This window comes from Lagopus muta, chromosome 4, assembly GCF_023343835.1.
Source record: "Lagopus muta isolate bLagMut1 chromosome 4, bLagMut1 primary, whole genome shotgun sequence".
Lineage (NCBI taxonomy): Eukaryota > Metazoa > Chordata > Aves > Galliformes > Phasianidae > Lagopus > Lagopus muta.
Window position 1 is genome coordinate 64,411,117 of NC_064436.1, and position 21,266 is coordinate 64,432,382.

The 21,266-nt window shown below is 43.3% G+C and overlaps 1 protein-coding gene across 4 annotated transcripts in view; it reads left to right on the forward strand.

Moving 5' to 3' along the window:
- The first annotated feature begins 1,146 nt into the window (after nucleotides 1-1,146).
- Nucleotides 1,147-21,266, forward strand: part of LOC125692533 (uncharacterized) — a 20,241-nt gene continuing 121 nt past the window's right edge. The window contains exons 1-4 of one of the 4 annotated variants that reach the window (XM_048943164.1): nucleotides 1,147-1,236; nucleotides 2,045-2,127; nucleotides 3,150-5,020; nucleotides 5,171-5,237. In XM_048943164.1, coding sequence (XP_048799121.1) covers nucleotides 3,898-4,860 — 963 coding nt within the window. In that variant the 5' untranslated portion in view covers nucleotides 1,147-1,236; nucleotides 2,045-2,127; nucleotides 3,150-3,897 and the 3' untranslated portion in view covers nucleotides 4,861-5,020; nucleotides 5,171-5,237. Of the gene's footprint in view, nucleotides 1,237-2,044; nucleotides 2,128-3,149; nucleotides 5,021-5,170; nucleotides 5,552-21,266 lie in introns of those variants that run through there. The other 3 variants (XM_048943162.1, XM_048943163.1, XM_048943165.1) reach the window with 3 other exon arrangements.

Consider the following 21,266-nt stretch of genomic DNA (forward strand, 5'->3'; position numbering starts at 1 on the left):
GATTCTAAGGTCAACGCAGTTGTTTTTTCACTAGACACCACTAAGGAAGAAACACTTCAGGATACAGAAGGAATCTGTATGCCTTTGATCTTCCCTTGAATGGCAGCAATCAGAATGGATTGGATGTTGTGTCAAGGGACATGGTTTAGTGGGAGCTATTGGTAATAGGTGAACAGTTGGACTGGATGATCTTTTAGGTCTTTTCCAACCTTGGTGATTCTATGATTCTAATCTGCTAGAACAGGCATTTCACTCTGAAGGCACAGTTCCCTCCCTCCTTGTTGCAGAAGTCAAAGGGCGCTGGGTGTTCCTTGCTGAGCCAAAATTTGCTTGTGTTTCAGAGGTTTACAACACAGCTCCTCAAAATACATTTACATCTTCCAAACGAACAATCCCTCGCTTTTTTTCTTAGATAATTAAATACAGAGAGATGTGATAAATGTATAACATCAGCAACTTATCTGTTAAAAACCAATGAAAAAAAATCAAGGTTTGGTGCCTGTATAGATAATACTGGGGGAAGCAAGCCCATAATACTTGGATCCTCAACGCTGCTTTCTCATTAGCCCATTGGTCACACATTCTCTGGTTTTGTTGGGCATTTTATTTTGTCGGCCCATAACATCAGAGGCAGGTGGTGGTGGCATAGCAGGAATGCGTAAGCTCTATAAAAACAAGAACAGCCTGAGTTTGTAAATAAATTATATCCTTCACATATCAGGCATCAGCTTTTTTTCACCCTTTTATTTCTGGAACAATATTTCTGAGTTCAGGACGGATTTCCCCTGTAGGGGCAGAGATGGAGGAGTCACTCCATTAACAAAAATACATTTTTTTAATTAAAGTAGTGGCCAACTTCTGCCTGGGAAGGAACACTTAATGTTATGGGACTGTCAAAACAAACGCTGAGATGGATAAAACGAGACCCCCGCACCCAGCTGTGCCCGGTGCTGGCTTTGCGAGGAGACGGGAGGCAACGGCTGGGCGGGGGGCGTGACCCTGAGATGACCCCGGCTCAGGTGGAAAGGGCGCGAAGGACGAGGCGGGAAACCAGAGCAGCTGCAAGCAAAAAAGGCGGGAAACGACGGCGGCGTTCTGCGCTCCTATTGGCTGACGGGCAGTCGGTGCACCTATATAAGGTGCGCGGGCGACCACTGAGGGACAAACGTTCACCTGAGGCCATGATTGGGGGTGAGGAATGTGGAGAGAAAGGCAGCAAGCGGAGCGCGGGCTGAGGTGAGGGGATTGGGCGGGCGCCGAGCGGGAGCTGGCAGGCTGTGAGGAGATGGGGCGGGAAAATGTAGGCTGAAGTGAGGGGATGGGGCGCGGGTCGAACGATGGCTAGCGGGCTGTAAGGGGACAGGGTGGGCGTCGAGTGAGGGCTGGTGGGAGAGCTGTGAGAGGATGGGGCGGGAATCGACAAGGCTGAAGCGAGGGCTATGAGGGGATGGCAGGGGAGGAGGGTGTTAAATGAAACGGCGCGAACTGTGAGGGGTCGGGAACGGCTTGGAGCAGGTTTTGGCGGGACTGAGGGGCGGGCTGCGGGGGAGAGGGGCGTTGAGCGGTGCGGCGCGGGCTGTGAGGGGACAAGGCGGGAATTGAGCGAGACGGCGTAGGGTGTGAGGGGTTGGGCGTAGAGCGGGGACTGGCGGGGCGGAGGTGAGGCTGCGAGGGGACGGGGTGGGGTTGAGGTAATGGCTGGGGGAGGCGGGGGGCTGGCTCTGGGGGGAGTGGGGGGAGGAGGATTCGGCGCAGGCTCTGGCGCGGCTGAGGGGATGGAAGCGGGATGTGAGGGGGACGAGGCGGTCATCGAGCGGCTCTGACGGAGCGGGGCGGGCATTGTGCGCGGCTCGGCGGAACGCTGAGGGAAGCGGCGGGATGCTGCGTGGGGGGGCGGGCGGTGCTGCGCCACGATTTTAGGAGCGGGGCCGGTGGGGGAGAGAAGGTGGCAAAACCACGTGCTCTGCCTCAGGATGGTGAGTGGCAGTAGGGAAGAAAGACCTGGTCTTACAGATAATATTTAGGGGGTGCCCTTCTGTCTTAGAAGGAAGTGGAATATGACGGAAAGAAGGAAAGCACTGCAGCAGTGGTGGAGAGAGTAAGGGAAGATGCTCAAAAGAAAGGAAGGTAAAGTAGAACAAGGACAGACACGCTTAGCTGTAATGTGAAATACAAATTGATAAATAGATGTTATGGTTTTACAACTTTATTTGAAGTATTCCACATAATAACATGTTATCATGCTGGGGATTAAAGACACCCCAGTTCTATGGATGGAACCCAAGGCCTAAAATGTTGGTAGCTGCAAACCTTATGTGGCAGTTATTACTAACTGCCCAGGAAATGATCAAGAGAGAGATGAATAGGGTAGGAACTGCTAGGGGTTGGTATGTTCAGTAGTAGGGATTAGTGTGTGAGTTTGAGAAACAATGTATAAGTTCAGCAAAACAAATCTATAAGTAACAGTTACAACCCTCTATATTTCTATATGAGCATCAATAGGTGGACAGTCCATTTATTCCTCAAAAACTTTTCACTGGGGACATAATGGAATACTTTTATATACTCCCTCAAAAAGCGCGAGGACATGTTCCTGCTGTTTTAAATACGTTTTTCTAGAAAAAAGCAGCTCACAATGACCTAATAATAGGAACCTTTCAAAAAAGGGAAAATGGGATGAAACGGAGACAAAGCTGATATCTATGAGACCTTGAAAAAGGTTGAACGTGTATGTCAGTGTATTGCATATGTTTGTCATAACTGAGTAAATGTAGAATAACAGAGAGGTTGCACTTCCTTGTCAACTAATGTTGTGCCCATTGTGAACAGAAAAGAAATGCCACTTCTGAGCACTATGTTGGACAGCTTTCTTCCTAGAACACCGACGGTCACTTCTAATTAGGATAAGGTCAATAAGAGGAATCAAGCACTAGGAAGAGGCAAAAGAAAGGCATTCTGTGCCTGGAGCCCCCTGTAAACAGGGGAGGTGACTCTTTGGCTGCTGCTCAGCACACCAAGTCTTGGGATGCCAAGTCTCTGTTGGATGGACGGCCGTGTGCGGTGCTCCCTCAGGCCGTTGGGTTCCCAGATTGCAGCTGGTGGAGGAGGTGGTGCTGCTCAGATCTGATGGTGACCTCTTTTGATTTCAGGAGCTGCTGCAGAAGAAAGAAGGAGTGGCGCGTGGAAGTGCGCGACGAGGGAGCAAGGAGAGGAAGCAGGAGACTGCGCGTGGGGAAAGGGAGAGGCGTTCTGGGCAAAAGCATTTCCCCGTCCCTCGGGTGTAGTCGTACTGCGATGGAGCGTGGCCAGCGCCGTGGGTGTCCTGGCCGGCTGTGTGCTGGGCGACCTCCCTGTAAGCAGGGCTCGGGTCTTTGCTGTAGTTGGCCTTTTGCCTTGTTGCTCCTTTGGCTGCCTGGGGAGCGTGGCCCCCTGTAAGCAGGGTGAGAGCCGCCTCTCCGCACCCGAGTGGGAAACGGAGCTCGCTGGACCCCACGGCCACCCTGTAAGCAGGGCAGTGCCGTTTTCCCCGCCCCTCTTCCTCTGGCCGCTCAGCGCTGTTGCCTGCTGGTGGCCTGTCAGCGTGGCGGCCCTGTACTCGGGGTGTGTGTCGTGTCACTTGGCCTTTGGCCTTAGCTGGGAACTCAGCCCCTTGGCACGTTGAGGTCCGTGGCCTCCGTGCGGCCCGGGGACAAACACAGGCTCTTGTCTGTTGCTCGTGGGTGTGGGTTTATTCCCAGGGATTGGCTGCGCTGCGTTGTCCTTCCCTTCTGGAAAGCCACGTCTGTGTGTGTGCGTTCCCCTTCCTCTCCTGGTGCTTGTGGAGTGACTGAGCGATTGAGCTTTCCCTTAGGTCTTCCTAAAAACGGCTGCAGCTTAGCTTGGACTTCCCAGAGGGGAATGGAGGACTTGGTGCATGCCGCAAGGAGGAGGGGGTGTTCCCTCTTAGTCCCACGAGTGCAGCGAGCGTTCTGTCTTGCCCCTTGTTTCTTAGACCAGACCGGAGCCTCATGGTGGTTCTGTGGCGGAGGCTGCTCTGTAGCCAGGGCTTGGGCCCGTCCCTGCGTGGCCGCCTGTCTTGCTGGTGGCGTGACAGCCCTGTACTCGGGGTGTGTGTCGCAAGTTGTGCCGCCCCTCTTGTCCCTGGAGCAGCCCGCCCCGCCTGTAATCAGGTCTGGGGTGTCTGCAGTGCTGCAGCCGGCTGCTTTAGCCATCCAGTTTGTGGGAATGACCCCTCCCTGGCCTGCTAGAGGGTGCAGGTTGAGGTGCTGCTTTGTGGTTGGGGTGGCCTCCCTGCTGTGCGGGTTGAGGTGGCTCCCGAAGACGTGGTGTTACGCTGCAGCCGGGCGGGCCGGCCCGTACCTCGGGCATTGGCGGGAGCCTCGTGCTCCGTGGGGCTTTGTGGAAGTGGCGAGGCATGGGGTACCGTCCTGTAGGCAGGGCTGGGCATGCCCCTTCTGGGAGTGCTTGGTGCGGTGTGTTCTGAGGGCCCCCCTGTATACTCAGGCGGGCGTCTGTAGCCTGGGCCTTTTAGAGGCGCTGGCAGAGAGATTTGGTCCGGGCTTGTGCCCTCGCTGGGATCCCGACCCTGGCCTTTGGCCGTGCTGCCCCACTGCCTGGCTGCTGAGAGTCGTTCCTGCTGCTGGGGGGGAAACCGAGCTCTGTGGCCTGCAGGGTGTCACGGACCCGCCTGTAATCAGGGTCTGGGTTTGGGAGTCTTTGTGCTCTGCTGGCAGCCCGTGCGGGGTGACCGCCCCGTTAGCGGGGTGCGGGTTCACAATGCCCCAGACTGGGAGAGAAGGAGCCTCCCTTGGCCTGTACGACCTGGGCTGCCCTGTAAGTCGGGGTCCGGCAGCGCCCTGAGTTCTCAGGCCTTTTGTGATGGTAGTGGTGCCTGGAGCCCCCTGTAAGCAGGGGAGGTGACTCTTTGGCTGCTGCATAGCGTGCCCAGCTCAATTTGCCCAGTCTGCCCGCCCCTGCACCCTGCGCAGCACCGGCTGGAACTCCACGGCGCATCTGTGAGGTGAGAGAAGCTGCTTGGGGGCAGGGGTGCCAAGTGTTCCTTGACGGGGTGGCCGTGTGCGGTGCTCCCTCAGGCCGTTGGGTTCCCAGATTGCAGCTGGTGGAGGAGGTGGTGCTGCTCAGATCTGATGGTGACCTCTTTTGATTTCAGGAGCTGCTGCAGAAGAAAGAAGGAGTGGCGCGTGGAAGTGCAAGATAAAATAGTACTTTATATAGAAGTGGGTTATTAGTTTTTTATTAATAAATTTTGTCTTTTGTGTTTTTGTGTTTTCCTTGGTTTTGTATGGCTTGCTGGTTCATACGTTTTTCTTTTTTTCTTTTGAGCTTTCATGTACTTTCTGCTGCCAAGTTGAAGAGATGACTGTGTCTGAATCTTGTCTCTAGTGTTTAGTGGTGTTTTTTTTTTTTTTGTCATTTGGTGGTTTAAACTGTAGGTGTCTTTCTGTTATCCTTTTTTGAATACCATGACCTATGTTGGTTTCCAGTTTTCTTTGAATTTAAGGGTTTTTTTGGCTGTGATTGTTGTGTTTTGTTTTTGGGTTGGTTTTTTTTTTTTTTTTTTTTTTTTTGTACGTTCCTTTTGCTTTAATGGCCTGCTTGGCGCTATATCTTAAAAGTAATAATAAAAAGAAATTTAATTATGTTGAAAATGTTATAGTTAGACTCGGTTAAGTCAGTCTGCTTTTTAAGCCTTTTTCTGTAGCTCCATAAGGCCTGTGCCTAGTGAGGACTTCAGCATTCTGAAGTCATGAGTCTGTAACTACAGGTCAACAAGGGCAGAAACTTCTATCTGTTTATCTGAAAGAGGTTTGCAGTGCAGAAGGTAATGATTGGTTTCCGCTGGTATAGTACTTCTGCATTGTATATGGGATTTTTTTTATCATGATGCTATTTTGTTCTAAATGTCCTTGTTCCAACTATTGACTACTGCATGTGCTGGCACTGCACTGGCTTGATGAAACTTTAATGTAGATAAACTTAACGTAAAACAGAGGCAGATTCTTCTGTGTTTCAAGCTAAACAAGTATTTCATTGATTGAAGGTCCTGAGATTTTTGCTGGGCTTTTACTTCTGTCCTACTGAAGTGGGAGTCAAACACTGCGTGATAAGTATGAGCTGTTCACACCTGTGATATAAGAATTTCAGTTATTCATGGGTACATCTCAGGCACAATTCCTAAAACAGATTTAATAATCCAGGCCAATTCTGGTATGTGAGCCAGATCCAGCACAGGTACTTAGATGGCAGATTCCTATGCAAGGTGAAAGTAGGGCCACTCGTGATCCCAGAAAATGTCTAATCTCTTGTAGCATGAATATCTTGTTTATTTGTGCGTAATTTTGAGCTAATACAGCTGTGTTTAAAGGTAATTTGAACAAACAGTGCTAAATGTGCAGGGGTTTGTTTCAACAGATTTTCAGGTCTAAGCAAGATTAAATTTGTCTTTCAATTAGCACTTCTGCCGAAGCCTCCTAAAGTCAATGAGAGTCTTTTCCCTGATTTCATTAGATTTTTGGATCCACCCAAATCCTTCAGGTCATGGCCTGTAATGATTCCAGGAGCCTCCAGCTGAGCAGCATGTTGAGTCCCAATACCCACACACTTCATGCATGTGTCCACCTTCCCATGTGGTCTCTGTGCTATTATTTGCTATCTTCTTAAGACATGGGGGATTTGCTACTCCAGCTGTAGTAAAGAAGCTGGAAATAAGTTGGTATTCATTCTTAAATGCTTTGATTTTTCTCTTGTGCAGAGGGACTAGAACCTTAAAATTCTAGATGTTTATTTATTTGTAACTGGGGAAAAAAAACCACAATGTTTCCTTCACAATAAAAGGACACTTTGGGTGTACCTTGGGGGGCTTCTTGAACACCTTCACTTCTCTCCTTGGCTGTGCTCCGAACTGGCCAGTGCTGCATGAATGCTTGTGTGCTCAGCCAGTCCAAAATCTGTTCCCTAAGGACTGGAATTCAACTCCAGTTTTCCCATAGAATTGTTTGAGTTGGAGGGACTTCTAAAGGTCAGCTACTCCAACTCTGCAATGAGCAGGGACAGCTACAGCTCCAGAAGGTGCTTAGAGCAATGTTTGAATACCTCTGGGGCTGGAGCATTCACTTGATCCCGGGAGTGATCACACCACTTCTCTCAGCCCGGGACCTGAGTCAAACATCTCTGCTTGACATCGTCTGTCATGGGAACAGCATGGACAGAAAACAGGTGATTTTTTTTTTTTTTTTTTTTTTGCCCTGGTTGCCTCCAATAACATAAAAGAACACGTAGACTAGTTGGGATGATTGAATAAGAGGGCATGATGGGTCTGTCTCGTAGGTCAGACAGAACAAGAAGCAGAGAGAATCTCATTCTGAGCACAGACCGGACCAGTCAGCATCAGTAGAGCCATGGCAGGTTAGTGGAGACTCGGAGGCGCTCCTTCAAAGTGCAAAGTCTACTGCCGATCTGCAGGAATGAGAAAATAGAGCTGAGCTGCTGGCATTGTAGTTAGAAGGGGAATATGCAAAGAAGGGTTTTGTCAACTATGACTGTTGAACTAGATGAACTCAGTGGTCTTTTGCAACCTCACAGATTCCATGACAGCAAAAAGAGGAGATAGAGAACATGTTAGTGCATGCAGTAGTGAGCAAGCCATAGTCGACAATGGCAAAAAGGGAAGAGAGGGACTACAAAGAGGGAAGAAGGGCTGATCTAGGAAGGAGGGGGGAGTGTGCTTAGCTCTGTTGTTCCCCAAGCTGCTTACCGGTTTTCCATGGGTTTGCTTATGGGGAAGCAAAGAGAATCTTTGCTCTGGGACTGGGGACAGGAGGGAGGTGGTTAACAGCCTGCTGCCTCCCTGGGAATGGCAGTGACACCTGACTGGGAACTTGGGGAAAGAGTTGGCGGCTTATTAAAGCAGCCGGACCCTGGCTGAACCCCATGACTACACACTAGGATTGCTGTGTGCCCCTTGATAACTCACAGCTGCTGATAAAGTCCACTGGTAATGGCTTTTTGCTAATGAGAAAAGTGCCGCTGATTATGACAAATAGCCTTGGACCAACAGGCTAAGCTGCTACATAGGCTCCCAATTGTCAGTCTGGGTGATTTTTGCATTTCATTATTTCTTTCCTGACGTCCAGGCTCCTTCTATCCTTAACATACTCCCAGAGCCGTGTGTCACAATTTTAATAACACTTCTTTATCTCAATTTTTTCCCCTCTCTCCATGGGAGCTGGAAACAAAAGGCTGTTACAGAAATAATGTTTAACCTCGCTCATGTGCTGCAGGAAGAGAAACCCCCACAGCTATTGTTCAAGAATTAAAAAGGCATAAATAGGGCATATGGAGCCCACTCACCCCTTAAAGACTGATTCTTAAAATAGCTATTATTACTATTATTTAGAGCTCTTTCATGTATAGTTTCAAGGCCTACCTTGTTTCTTGTCTCTCCTCCTGTGACAAAGGTATAGCACGCATCTAAGAACAGAGGATGAAGCCTTGGGGGACAGTGACACCATCATGTTGTTCTGAATGGCTTCTAATAATATCAATATTATTTCAGAAGGAAGAACAGCAAAAACAAACAAATAAGCAAAAGCCACCAATGATTCAGAATAAACTTGCTATCTTCTTTGTAATTTGTTTCAACCATCTTTTGTCCTAAAAAAAAAAAAAAAAGGAAGCATGAAATCCATTACATGGGCACAGCAGAACGAAGAGCAACATACATCCTAAGACCAGGAGTAAAAATGATGCTTTTCTGCCTTTAACTCGCAAAACAACAAATGAAGTTCACTGGGTTCTCTACAGCCCACCGTCACTAGGATTTATCAGAGAAGACCCCTACTTTTTTGAGGATCCATGGCTGCCTATAAGCATTGGCTAGGAGATAGGGCTGAAAGTGTGCTTTGAGTAGCAGCTCTTGCTGCCTACTATACTGTTTATTTTCTATTATCTCACGAAGAGCAATAAAGGGAAACCACAGTCAAATAAACATCTTGTGGTATCAGAGAAGGTACGGCATGCGAGGTGTTTGGGGGTATTGTATTTTCAGCCCTAGTTAGCCTGCTTGTAAATGCAAAACCCAGCTTATGCAAAAGTGTTTCTGGGAGATGGTCAAAGAGGGGGAGATATGGGCACTGTCTCTTCCCATTTGCTATGGGCATCAGGAAGTTTTAAAAGACTGAATGACAAGGGGAAGTCTACTAAAAAAGAGATTGTACTTTAAAAGTTAAAAATAATTATTAAAAAAAAAGCCCTGCTGCTCCCCTGCAACTAACTTCCAGCCTGCCTTTCTGTCTCCAAAATGTGCTCTTCCTTCATCACTGACAAATGTCTGGAAAATGCCTACAGGACCACATATGCCAATGTTGGCTATATGAATATGGCCAAAATAGAGGCTGCACTTTACAAGTTTCTGCTAGCTGATGAGATTTTAACATTTCAGTTTGCATCTGTTTTTGCTGCTGTTGACTTGTAATGCCCAAATCAATCCTTTCCAACACACAGAAATTTTATTGTACATTAATCTGAAGACATCTGCTTGAACAGCAAGAACAAGGAAATTTCAGTATTTTTCATTAATTAAACGCATTCAAAATTGGGATTTCTCAGATTTTTTTTTCTTTTTAATAGTATTTGCAATTTCTTTTCACTGTTTATGCCTAGCTTTTCTTGGCCTGACAGATTGTTATGCTTAGTGTTTAGTCTCTCCTGTATCGTGAAGCACTTTCCCACATTCCAGTTTGGCTGCTGTAAATGTGAGGGCATTGTTTTAAAGAAATATTTGTACGTTTAGGTCTATTGACCATTTATGCTATTATTTAAAGGGGTCACAGAAAAGGGCAGTTGTTATTAAAACAGAGAGGGTAAGCGAAAGCAGGAGAGAGGCAGAGGGAGCAAGAGGTAAGAAACTCATAATGGGATTTTTCATGTGGAACGATCATTTTATCTAATACGTCTGAAAATGTAATCCATTACTACTAATTACCATGCTGGCACTGAAATACAGGATCACACTTCCTTCAGATCCAGATAGGGGCCCAAATCTCCGCGCCCATTGTTCTTCCCATCCCGCCTCACCTCCCTCCCCTTCTGTTTCTCCAAGAAGAAATTCAGGCCCTCGGACATTAGCGAGGAAGGGCCTGAGGTCTCCCTATCGTCCTAAAGCAGAAGCTAAACAATATTAGCCAATCATTTTTGATAGATGAAGCATGGAAATTAGTTCCAGAGTTTAACTGATAACTGAAACCACACAGTTACATTCCATTATGGCAGCCTTAATTGATGAGCTCATTAAGCCCATTATTAGAGAAATTGATTTCAAATAGGCACTTAAAACTGGCTGGCAAAAGAAAAAGGTGAAGAGATACCGTACAATGTGAAGAAAGTAACTAAAATACATAATGAAGCAAGTAATTTTATAGGTTTGTTTAATGAAAGCCTCAAGAGCATATTAGTTGCTGTGTGGATTTTAAACACTCATTTTATGTACTAATAAAGCTCATGTCCATTATGGGAGTTCTGAATGCTTCCAATCTTTAATGCAGCTCTGCTACTAATTAATTAATTAACCCCAGCTGAAGCAATCAATTAGTCATGCAGAATCGACACTTGAAAGGTCTGCCAGGTAGCAGTGGGTAGCAGCACAGAACACTGAAGGAGAAGTTTCTTTTATAATTATTATTATCACAGGAAAAAAAAAAAAAAAAAAAGGCAAACAGGACTGAAATTTAAAAGCTGTTTTGGCAGCACAGTAAAAAAAAAAAATAATGATTAAGACTCTGACCTTAGATTATTTTAGAAGATGAAGCAGTGGAATAGTACAGGGAATTTTAGAGGCGGTTTCCGGTTGGAGAAGCACAACACAGCCTGTTAATGTTTGATACGTTCATCTCAAGCAGCTGCTGCTGCTGCTAAGGGTAAACACAGGCTGCTGCATGGTCCTGGGCAGCTGCGTGGAAGTCCGTTTTCATACCTGGGGGCTGAGAAAGTAAGCATGTGCAGTAAATGTAGTCATAATAAATCTCCTGAGAGCAAATCTTCCATTTATATTGTTTAATTGGGAAAACAAAAGCAGAAAAACAATCCCTGTGGTATTAGCACCTTTTGTGCCTTTTCATATCCTTCTACCTTCTCGCATGTTAAAACAGAGAGCCTGTGTTCAAAAGGCTATGTATAAATGGTCTTCCATTAAACAAAGCTCATCAGCCATGGCCAATTAACCCCAGTTGTAAAGTGAGATTGCTGTCTATGTGAGCTTATGAGTGGATGAGCTGCTCTGCGGGAAGACCAGACTGAGGGTCTTCCCACTGGGAGGAGAAGTACAGGAAATTTCATTGAGGAGAGGGATCACAAAATGGAGTCTGATCATATTTCTTTTTAAAGGATTGCTACTATTACTTTTATCATTATTAGCATCAATTAAAAAAAAAAAAACACAAAAAAAAAAAAAACAACAACCAACCATTGAGCTTGGCCAGCTTTCTGTTACTGTCCTAAAGACTCGTGGCTTGTCCTGAAGATTTGTTGGAGTCAGTAGAAGAATAGACTGAGCAAGGTTCACTCCTGATTAATATATTTTGGCACAAGGCATTTTGATGCCTTTTTAATTTGCTATTTTCAAGCTAGTGTGAAGGTAAGAATATTCCCTCTTTCTCATTCTTGGTAGTCTCATTCAGCATGGGCCCATCTAGGACTGCATTTTAAGGTGACCACACTCTAACTGTGCCCTGCTCAAGAAACTTACAGGCCCTGTCCAAGAGTGGGTCTGAGCACCTAACTGGATGGGCACTGCAACAGCAAAGAATAGTTCCCAAGTCCTTCATTGGGTCTTGAATTTTATTCACAGAATTGGCACATATAGTCAAATTTTTCTGGTGACAAACTAAGAAAACTATTCAAATGGAGATCATCTGGAATATCACAGAGACCTGCCTGAAACAACCCATATTGCAACACTTTGATGGAGGGATTAATAACAAGAGGTGCTGCTGCAAAGGGGAAGATACTCTTTGGAATCTTCCCTCTCATGGACAGACCTGGATGAAAATTAGTCACAGGAAGACTGATGGTGCAAGTGATGACTTGCTGATCAAAGCAAACATGATTCTAGACTGCATCAGACAAGACATTTTAAAGCAGAAGAAAGGAAATACTGGATACAGAAACTTAGCACCAGATTTTATGTTAAAAAAGGACTATAGCTCCAAACACCATGTTCAGGAAAGATAAGTTCAAAGTGAATCGGGGCAGAAAAAAGCTATGAAAATAGCCTGGGAAATTGAAGCCTTTCTTTTTAAGAGAGCTTTGATGCTTAGCTGGGCAAAATGAAGGCTGATATGTGATGTAGATCTATCTATAAATATATCAAAGGAGAATCCTCTCCAGCAGGCTGAAAAGCTGTTTAAGCTAAAGGGTAAAGTTGGCATGACAGCAAATGCAAATCAATAAATAATATTTAAATAATAAAATTCAAATTGACCATAAATAAACTTAGGCTGAAAATTAAAAGGAATTTACCTTCAGAATTGTGAGATTTCAGAACAGCCCACAAGTAGGATAAGTCAGAGAAGGGAGTCTAAAGATTTCAGAAGGAACATTCACTTATGATAGATTATGATAAGGTCTATATGATGGGGTTGTCTCTGATATGCCTCGGACAGGATTCTCTTTCATTTCTTTTGAGGCCTAAGCTTACTTCATGCAACACCCAGGTGCCATTTTGGAAAGTCTCTTCACTGTGTGTATGTGCATACAGTGAGAATCAGGAGCATAATTGAACATTTTCAGTTATTCAGAGCGATATCAGACATTTCTTGGTCTACAATCAGAAAAGAACCCATTTTTTTGTCCTAGCTGTCTTCTCTAATCTGGGTGTAAAATCAGTGCCATTCCTTTTCTGAATTTACAGCAATGAATGACTGCTGAAATTAGCCTCTGCCTATGTGAGAAAGGTCAGCTGCTGTCCCATCTCCTCTTCAGTAACAGAAGGTCTGGGACTTGGAACATCTGTACTGTTGATAAGCAGTGCAGAGAATGAACCCCACATCAAACAGGGACAGGCTTTGGACAGTCCAAATGCTTACATACTTACCAGGGAAAGAGCCACCAGATTGCCCAAATAATCTGCCACCTCTGTTCACATCCAAGGACAGTATGGATGCAGAACATCAGGCTGAGTGGTGTCTGTCTTCTGCATGACTAGCAAAATAGAGGTCAGTTCACAGCATCTTCCTTACTGAAATATTAATGCAAAAAAGTTTAAAGTTTAAGCTGGATTTTTTAGTTAACAGTTCTGAAGATATAAAAGTTGTATTTTGATTTGTAAATTCTACTGGCAGCCATGAAGAGAAAATAAATTTCAAGCTGTTTACTTTCCAGCTATTTCTCCCAAAGCAGAATCCAGATTCAGGGCATAAGTATGGACCCAATCTCAGCTAATTTTGACTGTGCAAAAAGAGGCAGGTTGCCTTCAGTGTGAGCCTGTAGTGACTGAATCTCTGCAGCTGTGCAACATTTTCCAGTTTTCATTCCCAGAACTCCAAGTGAAAGTATCATCATTTTATCCCCTTATTTCATTTTACTTTTGACGAAGTAATTATTTTTTCTTTGGGAGCAACCCATTCTCCACCCTGTTGCTCCAAAAGGTACTGGTTTATTAAGAGTGGGGCTTTCTAACTTAGAAATTGTGAACATGTCCCCACACCAAGGAAAAAAAAGATTTTTAAAGTTTAGGCATGTTGATACCAGAATGGAAATAAAGCAGTAAATTAGGGAGAGGATAATGAAGGGCAAGTGAGCATTATAGACATAAGAACATTCTTAGAAGACAGGTAGCCTGCAATGGTTCAATTTGCACTGAGATAACGTAGGAGCAATTGTACCACAAGTGAGAAATTCTTGGGGTAGAAGCAGAAATGATAGACTGATGGATTGTATGCCTGAAACTGCTAAAGCAGAAATGAGTACATTGCTACATCCCAGCATCAAATGAAACTAAGGAACCATTAGTGTAAGTCTTGATGACACTAAGGGAGAAAAAGAAAAGAATGTAGGCTGCAAATACATACATGTATATATATATATATATGGTAGAAACAGCTGACTATAAATGTATAGATAACAAATAGAAAGGAGTAATGGCAAAGGTAGGACTGACATCACTAAATCTTATCAAGGACTGATTAGTGCCTGTTTCATTCTAATCCTTCATCTGTGAGAAATCATGAGGGATATGAATCCAAGCAGATTAGAATCAGTTGAAATATTAACTCAAATACGACATAAAAACTCCAAACATCACTCCAGTAAACAAGCTTTTCTTTTTTTAAACCAAGGTTGATTATGAGCTGCTTGTTCACATGAGGCAGAGAATGAAGCCTAAGAGAATCATGTTTCTGATTTCATGTAAGTTTTGGAGCTGACCCAGACTACAAGATACAATAATTGATGTTTAAAGAAGAATAGAAAATAACATCCTCTCTGTTATTTTTTTTAAGCCTCCTACACTTTACATTTTATATCAGCAATTTTGGAGAATTCCCTTCATCAGCTGAATTTGAAGTACAAATTTCAATTTGCAGTTTAAGTTACTGCAAGAGAGCACCTGGAGTTAACCAGCTCAGCTCTTATTCCAACTTGCAATAGGAAGGTACACTCACAATAGGAAGGTAAAAAAAAATAGGATTTATACTTGGCCAGACCTGGGGTTTTGCTGTTACCATCCAGAGCCCATCTAGCATCCCATCCAGAACCCAGGACATGTTCTGGGAAACAGAGGTGAGGCTGACTGCAGGGGATGTTTCCTTAGGATGGGGACCATCTCCAGACTGTAGCTCTTCTTTCACTGTGTCCCCAATTTTTGTACATTTCAGACATTCCTACAAAAAAAAATGCAGGGTAAAAATAAGAGAAGAGGTGGCAAAACTCTTCCCATCCTCCTGCTGACAGTATACATGCTGTCAATTATCAGCAGAGTGGCTGGGGCTTATTTCCCTATGGTTACACACAATAGAAAGGCAACCAGGGAGTTGTAAGCTAATAACCACTCGACTTTCACAAAATCTTTCTGCTACAAGATGCTGAACAATTCAAAAATGTGCCAGTATTTATATTGCATTCCAGAGTAAATAACTGTTGTCATTTTCTGCCTTCATTGTTTTAATAGTCAATTCAATTGAAAATAGGCCCATTAAAAGTATTCATTTGTAAAATACTGCACTACAGCTATTTTTTTTTTTTTTTATTTAGCAGTTCTGCAAACACCTACCCAGCGATTGCCATTTAAAATCCACTTAAAGGCCAATTTACACAACATTTGTGCTTGTGTAAATAAGGTTTGCTGTTTCGCTAATGTACGATTGCACCACTGGTGATGTTTTGAAGGATAATTCACAATTTTAAATTGTGCTGTATGACAGAAGAATTCAAGGATGTTTTAATCACAGCTTTGCTTAGCATTAATCAGATGTAAAAGCACAAGCTGTTTTGTCTGCTGCTCCCGAGCAGGCAGTGCAGAGACAAATGACTGAAAGGAGATTTACGGTTTTTTTCTACCTCAGATTTCCAATTAAGTCCCTGGTACTTAGTTAATACATTCCACTGGAAATCTCATGATAGAGCCAATATGCAGGAAGATCCATAACACTGTTTTTGGGGAACAAGAAAAAAAGAAAAACTACCTAAAAGACAGCCTCCATAGATTTGCTAACAATAGTGTTTTTATTTTAAATAACTGTAATTTTTCCTCTGGGCATTGCTGCAGATTATGCATTTTCCTTCATGATTTTTTAATGAAGGACTAATTTACCTATTGTCCTAGTGCATTGTAGACTGTATGTATGATTATTTAACTCAGCACAAAATCTACCATGTCAGGATTAATTCATATTTACCAAATGTATATAAATTGCATTTGTAAATCTTCGTGGATGAATGCCAACTTGTACTAAGGCTTATTCCTTTTCTTACTAAGTACATCTGTAAGTGCATAGAACCAGGCTGAAGAAATGCAAAGAACTGATAGTAATGATAGATTTACAAATTATCCACCAAAACCATATAAACTCTACAAAGCAGAGATGGTTTTTTATTGTAGGCTTGTACAGTGGCTAGCAAAATAGTATCCTAATGCAGGGCAGCAGCAGCTATTGCAGTACAAGTAAGAAATAAATACAAATAATGTATATACATTCGAGTATAACCATACAAAGGTTGGACTGAATATAGCAGCAATATTCCTCTGCTCCCACCAAATTCTGCATACTGTTTTCTCTTCAGAAACCCTCTCACAGTGTGTTTAACCCTTCTTCTTTGGGCTCAATTTAAAAATACAATTTTAGGGCTTCTGATTAACTGGTCTCATCAGACCCTATTCAGAGAGTCCTCCAAGCTCACTAACCTTCTATTCACATTTGTATTTCATTTCACAACACCCTAAAATCCCTGTGTATTTAACCATTTAAATGTAACCCAGATTATCAGACAAACGCTTCAAAAGCAGTTGATGGATTTTTTTATTCAAGATATCTCTCCTCTGAAAATCCTTAACTAATCCCTTTTCTCTATTTTGTTGCTGCTGGTTTACTTTTTGCTGATCCGATCCTGCCAGCTCTCAAATCAAATCATCCCCATTCCTCCAAACAGGCACACCAGGCACTGGCAAAGTGCAGAAGCAGCATGTCCTGGTACAACAATGTTTTTCCCATCCAGTGCCACAGCCGATGGTGACACAGGGTTCAGACAAGCTGACTTTTACTGCTGACACACTGAGGCTCAAGAACTTTTTGCAGTGTGATGGATGGTGTGGAGTGATCATCTGTCAGCCAGTATCTTACATCAGAGGTATTCATGGTTAAGAATCATAAAATCACAGAATCACAGAGAAGTTTGTATTGGAAGGAACCTTAAAACCCATCTAATTCTAACTCCAAGCCATAGGAATGGACACTTCCCACCAGATTAGGTTGCCCAAAGCCTTGCCTGGAACTCTTGGTACAACCTGTTTCACTGCTTCACAACTCTCACTGTGAAAAATTTCTTCTTTATATCTAATCTAACCCTACCTTTTTTTTTTTTGTTTTAAACTCTTACCTCTCAGGTGTGGGACAAAACTCAAAGGTTTCTTTTCATGTATGTTTCTTCAAAACATACATTACTGCTCTGCTCAGCATTAATAGTCATTTTTAGCAGTGTGATTACATAACAAATTCCCAGACAAGATTTCTTTGCAACAAGATACATATTCCTTAACATAGCTCCTTGCCTATAATAAATTTAATCACCTACCTCCTATGAAAGACTGGGAGGAATGCAGGCATATCATCACTGGTCTGAAGGGAGGAGGTATTTGGGCTGTCCTCAGCCCTGAAGAAAATCTCTAAGGTTTTCTTACAGTACTATTTCCAAATTTCCCCTGCTTTCATTCCACTGGTAGTTAAGGTATCGCACAATGCACATAGTTGTCTCCCCATACGTAAATGTTGCAGAAGATATCAAGCAGTAAGGCCAGCCCTGGCTGTGCATGGGCCAAGCTCCCATGCAGGAGGATCTGTAGACACAAGAAACTCCACTGGAGCTGGAATTCCCAAATCCCAGACCATGCTGTCCCTGAGAAAGGACTGGACCTTGGGAGAGTTATAAAGAGCTGAGCCTGCCTTCTGAAGCTTCTCAGACCCTATGGGGTCGAAACACTTTAGAAGCCACCCTCTACGATATATCAAACTATTTCTGTCAATGCTTCTACAGCGCATCTGATAGATACTAATGGCTTCAACCAACACTCCTATTTAGCATGATTATTGTTTTCATTTTTTAAAATGCACTCCATGCTCAGTTAGTGCTAGACACACCTTCATTACTCCTATCAGTTTGGAAAATCACAGCCTCTAGACTGACATATGAGACATCTCAGGATGGCTGAAAAGCAGTTCATTATGTGAATACATCACATATCCTGGTAACATCAATTGCAGTAACAATTCTTAATGCAGCTAATAAGGTGTTTAAAGTCTCTACTGCTTTTTGGTTATCTGACTTGTTTAAGATACAAGGCTGGATTTTCATCACTTCTCAATTGGAAGGTTTAGCAGATTTACTCTTCATTAAAAATATATATATATTCTTTAGGTACGCTTTTTTTTTTTTTCCCCAGAGATTCCCCTAGTCTTATAAAGCAAAGTGAAAAGTGCCATGGTATTCCTGAGTGCAAAATGATCTGCCAGTTGTAGTGAATACAAATTGCAAGGCACTTCCATGATCATTGGCAGCTGTGGGTGTTTATGTTGCACTCCTACAAACAAAGAAAAATCTGAACTAGTTTCTTCTTGATGGCAAGATCAGTTTAAAGAAGGAGTCATTTGTTACATAAGGAGTAGGCAACAGAATAAATCTAGCAAGAAAGAACAGCCATTCCAACATCCTGAAGTACTCTTACCCAGTAACACCACTTCTGGGTAGCAAGACCCATGCCTTTGTGCTATCATTTTCTATAGCTCTCAGTACACAGAATTTAGATCAGAGGTGCCAGCTCCTTCCTTATCCTTATTGTGTTATTCATTCAACAGATCCATCTCTCACCAATTTAGAGACAAGGATGTCATGTGAAACAGTGTCACATACTTTTCACAAGTCCATGTGGTTGATATCAGTTACTCTTCCCTTATCCACCAACACTGTAACCCTAACAGGGACAGTCACAGAATTCATCAGACGTGATTTGTCCTAAGGCAAGCCATGCTGGCTGTCACTAATCATCTTATTTTCCATGTGCCTTAGCATAATTTCCAGGAGGATCTGCTCCATGATGTTGCTGGGCACAGAGGTGAAACTGACCAGCCTGTAGTTCCACCTATCCTCACCATCCCTTTAAGCTGTAATGAGGCTATAATACCCGTATTATGAGCTATTATACCCATATAATGAGCTATAATACCCATAAGCTCTCAGTGCGCTCCTCACCTATCTCTATGTAGAGCTTCCTGTACTTCAGCTAGCTATTGACATAGATGGTAATACCAGCCTCATCTTCCATGCCTGTCCTTTAAGAACCAGTACTCTTCCATTGCAACATTCCAGTCATAGGAGCCATCCCATCACATAGAATCATAGAATGGCCTGCCAGTAAGATCACAACCCTGCAGCCATGCACATCTCTGACTCCTCTTGTTTATTCCCCATGCTACATGTATTTGCATAGAGGCATTTAAGTTGGGTCCCAGATGAAGGTGTTATACTGTCTGGAGTGGCTGAAATTCCTTCATGCTTCTCTTCAGGTGCTCTCCTGCTGACCTGTGACCTTCTCCATGCTCTAGGCAAGCCTATGCACAATAGCTTTGAAGCCTGCGTGCAACAGCTACAGGTCTTCATAGGCCTAATGTATCAGATGGAGAAGGACCTGCTGATGGTAGGACTGAGGAAGGCATTGGGCAAACTGGGGACTGCTTTACTTCTGTGTCTGATTGTTTCGGTTCTGGCAGTAAATAAGAGACATTCAGTTTCCAGACTGACGGTACAACACATTACACAAACATTAAATTCCCTTAAAAAAATGAAAATCTCAATGGTTGAGTTATAAAATCCTCAATATAATTGTAATGGAAACATTTATATATCCCCACAGTGATAATGGGATTGCTGCAGTAATCCTATGCTGTTTACAGTGCTGATATTTTAAATAATACTTTCCATATCTTTTACTTTTCCCCTTTTTTCACAGTGATGTACACATTTTGCATCCTTTCAATGACAAACACTGAGCGAAGTGCACCAATAAATTATTTCCTCTTTGAATCCTTTTACCAAAGGGAAAAAAAAAAAAAAAAAAATCTATGTGCACACTGCAGCTTGCGACCAGCTAGTTAATCAGTTGCATTATTATTACCACCCACCTCATCCTGTTAAAAAGCCAGATTTTTCTACCATTTGTGCTGCTTTTAATCCATAGGAAGTCAATTTTCCACTCATATATTAGTTTATTTTATATTTTCAAATTGATTCTACTATACATTGATTTCCTGTTGTGTGTATTGTATCCTGAGCTAGGATTATACGTTTAGTGGAAGTGGATATTCCTGCCACATAAAGGTTGCCTCGGCTCTATAGGACCCTTATCTTGAAAAGGGAGAGTCCAATTTTATTGAAACAGCTAAAATCCCACTTAATTGAATTTTTTTTTATAAGATGTACAAGCTTAGAGACTTTTGGTTTCCAATTCAACTTCAGCTTCGTGGTGTTTAAATTTCCAAACCCATAAAGACCTTTATGAAAAAGAACTTACAAATATTGTATTTCTGATATGGTGAATTACTGGAGAAGCTCAAGGTAAGAAGCAGTGAAATATCAATACTTTGTAGAACATCTTTTGATCATGCTGGCTTTTCATGGCCTGTTTAACACATTCCTATGGAAAAAGATCATGTTTGAACCTACATTTTACAATGTTACAGCCTTGAAATGCTGCAGAGTAGAATTAGAGCTGTGCAGTGAAACAGTAAGAAACACACAGGCTGACAGCACTTGATGCAATAAAATGAGGCAACAAGAAATCCCAGTTTCAGGGTGATGTTTTTTTGCCCTGTTTGGATCCATGGGGGGTTTTGTTCTCAGCTCTCAGGGAGCCAAGATTTCAGCTATGAGCATCATACAAATTTTCCCTGAGGAAATCACAGCTTACATTGCCATAGTGTTAATGTTTAGAAACTATATCCTTAAATATTCATAGTTCTTAAGTAAATAAGATTCTGAGGGTTTTTTCTTTCAAAAGAAAAGACAAAGCTTGGAGAAAGCCAGGAATCTCCCAAGGCCAACTGCCTGGGTTGGGTTATGTTCTGCTGTGTGACCTTCCTAGCCATAGCCATGATGTCTATTACGACAGTGCCATCTTCATGACCAATGCATGCAGGTCCAGATGCTGCAAGCAGGTCTGTGAGCACATGTGCACCATTTCCCACCTTTCCGGCAAGTAGGTCCATTGTAGTATCAGACCTTTCACCACATCTTCTTCCAATCTGTGTCTTTCTTTCTGCAGTTTCTGCACATCAGTCACCCCATATGCAGATGGCAAATACAGCATGAATAGAAATGTGATCAGGAACAAAATGCAATATAAGAATTTGCCTGCTATAGCACAGCTACCCACAGATAAGCAGGCAGCAAGGCAAGTAGCTCTGCTCAGCAAAAGCCTTTAAGATGACAATAGAGTTTACATGCTGAACAGAGGGACTGGATGGAGGCAGCAGGACTTACACAGACAC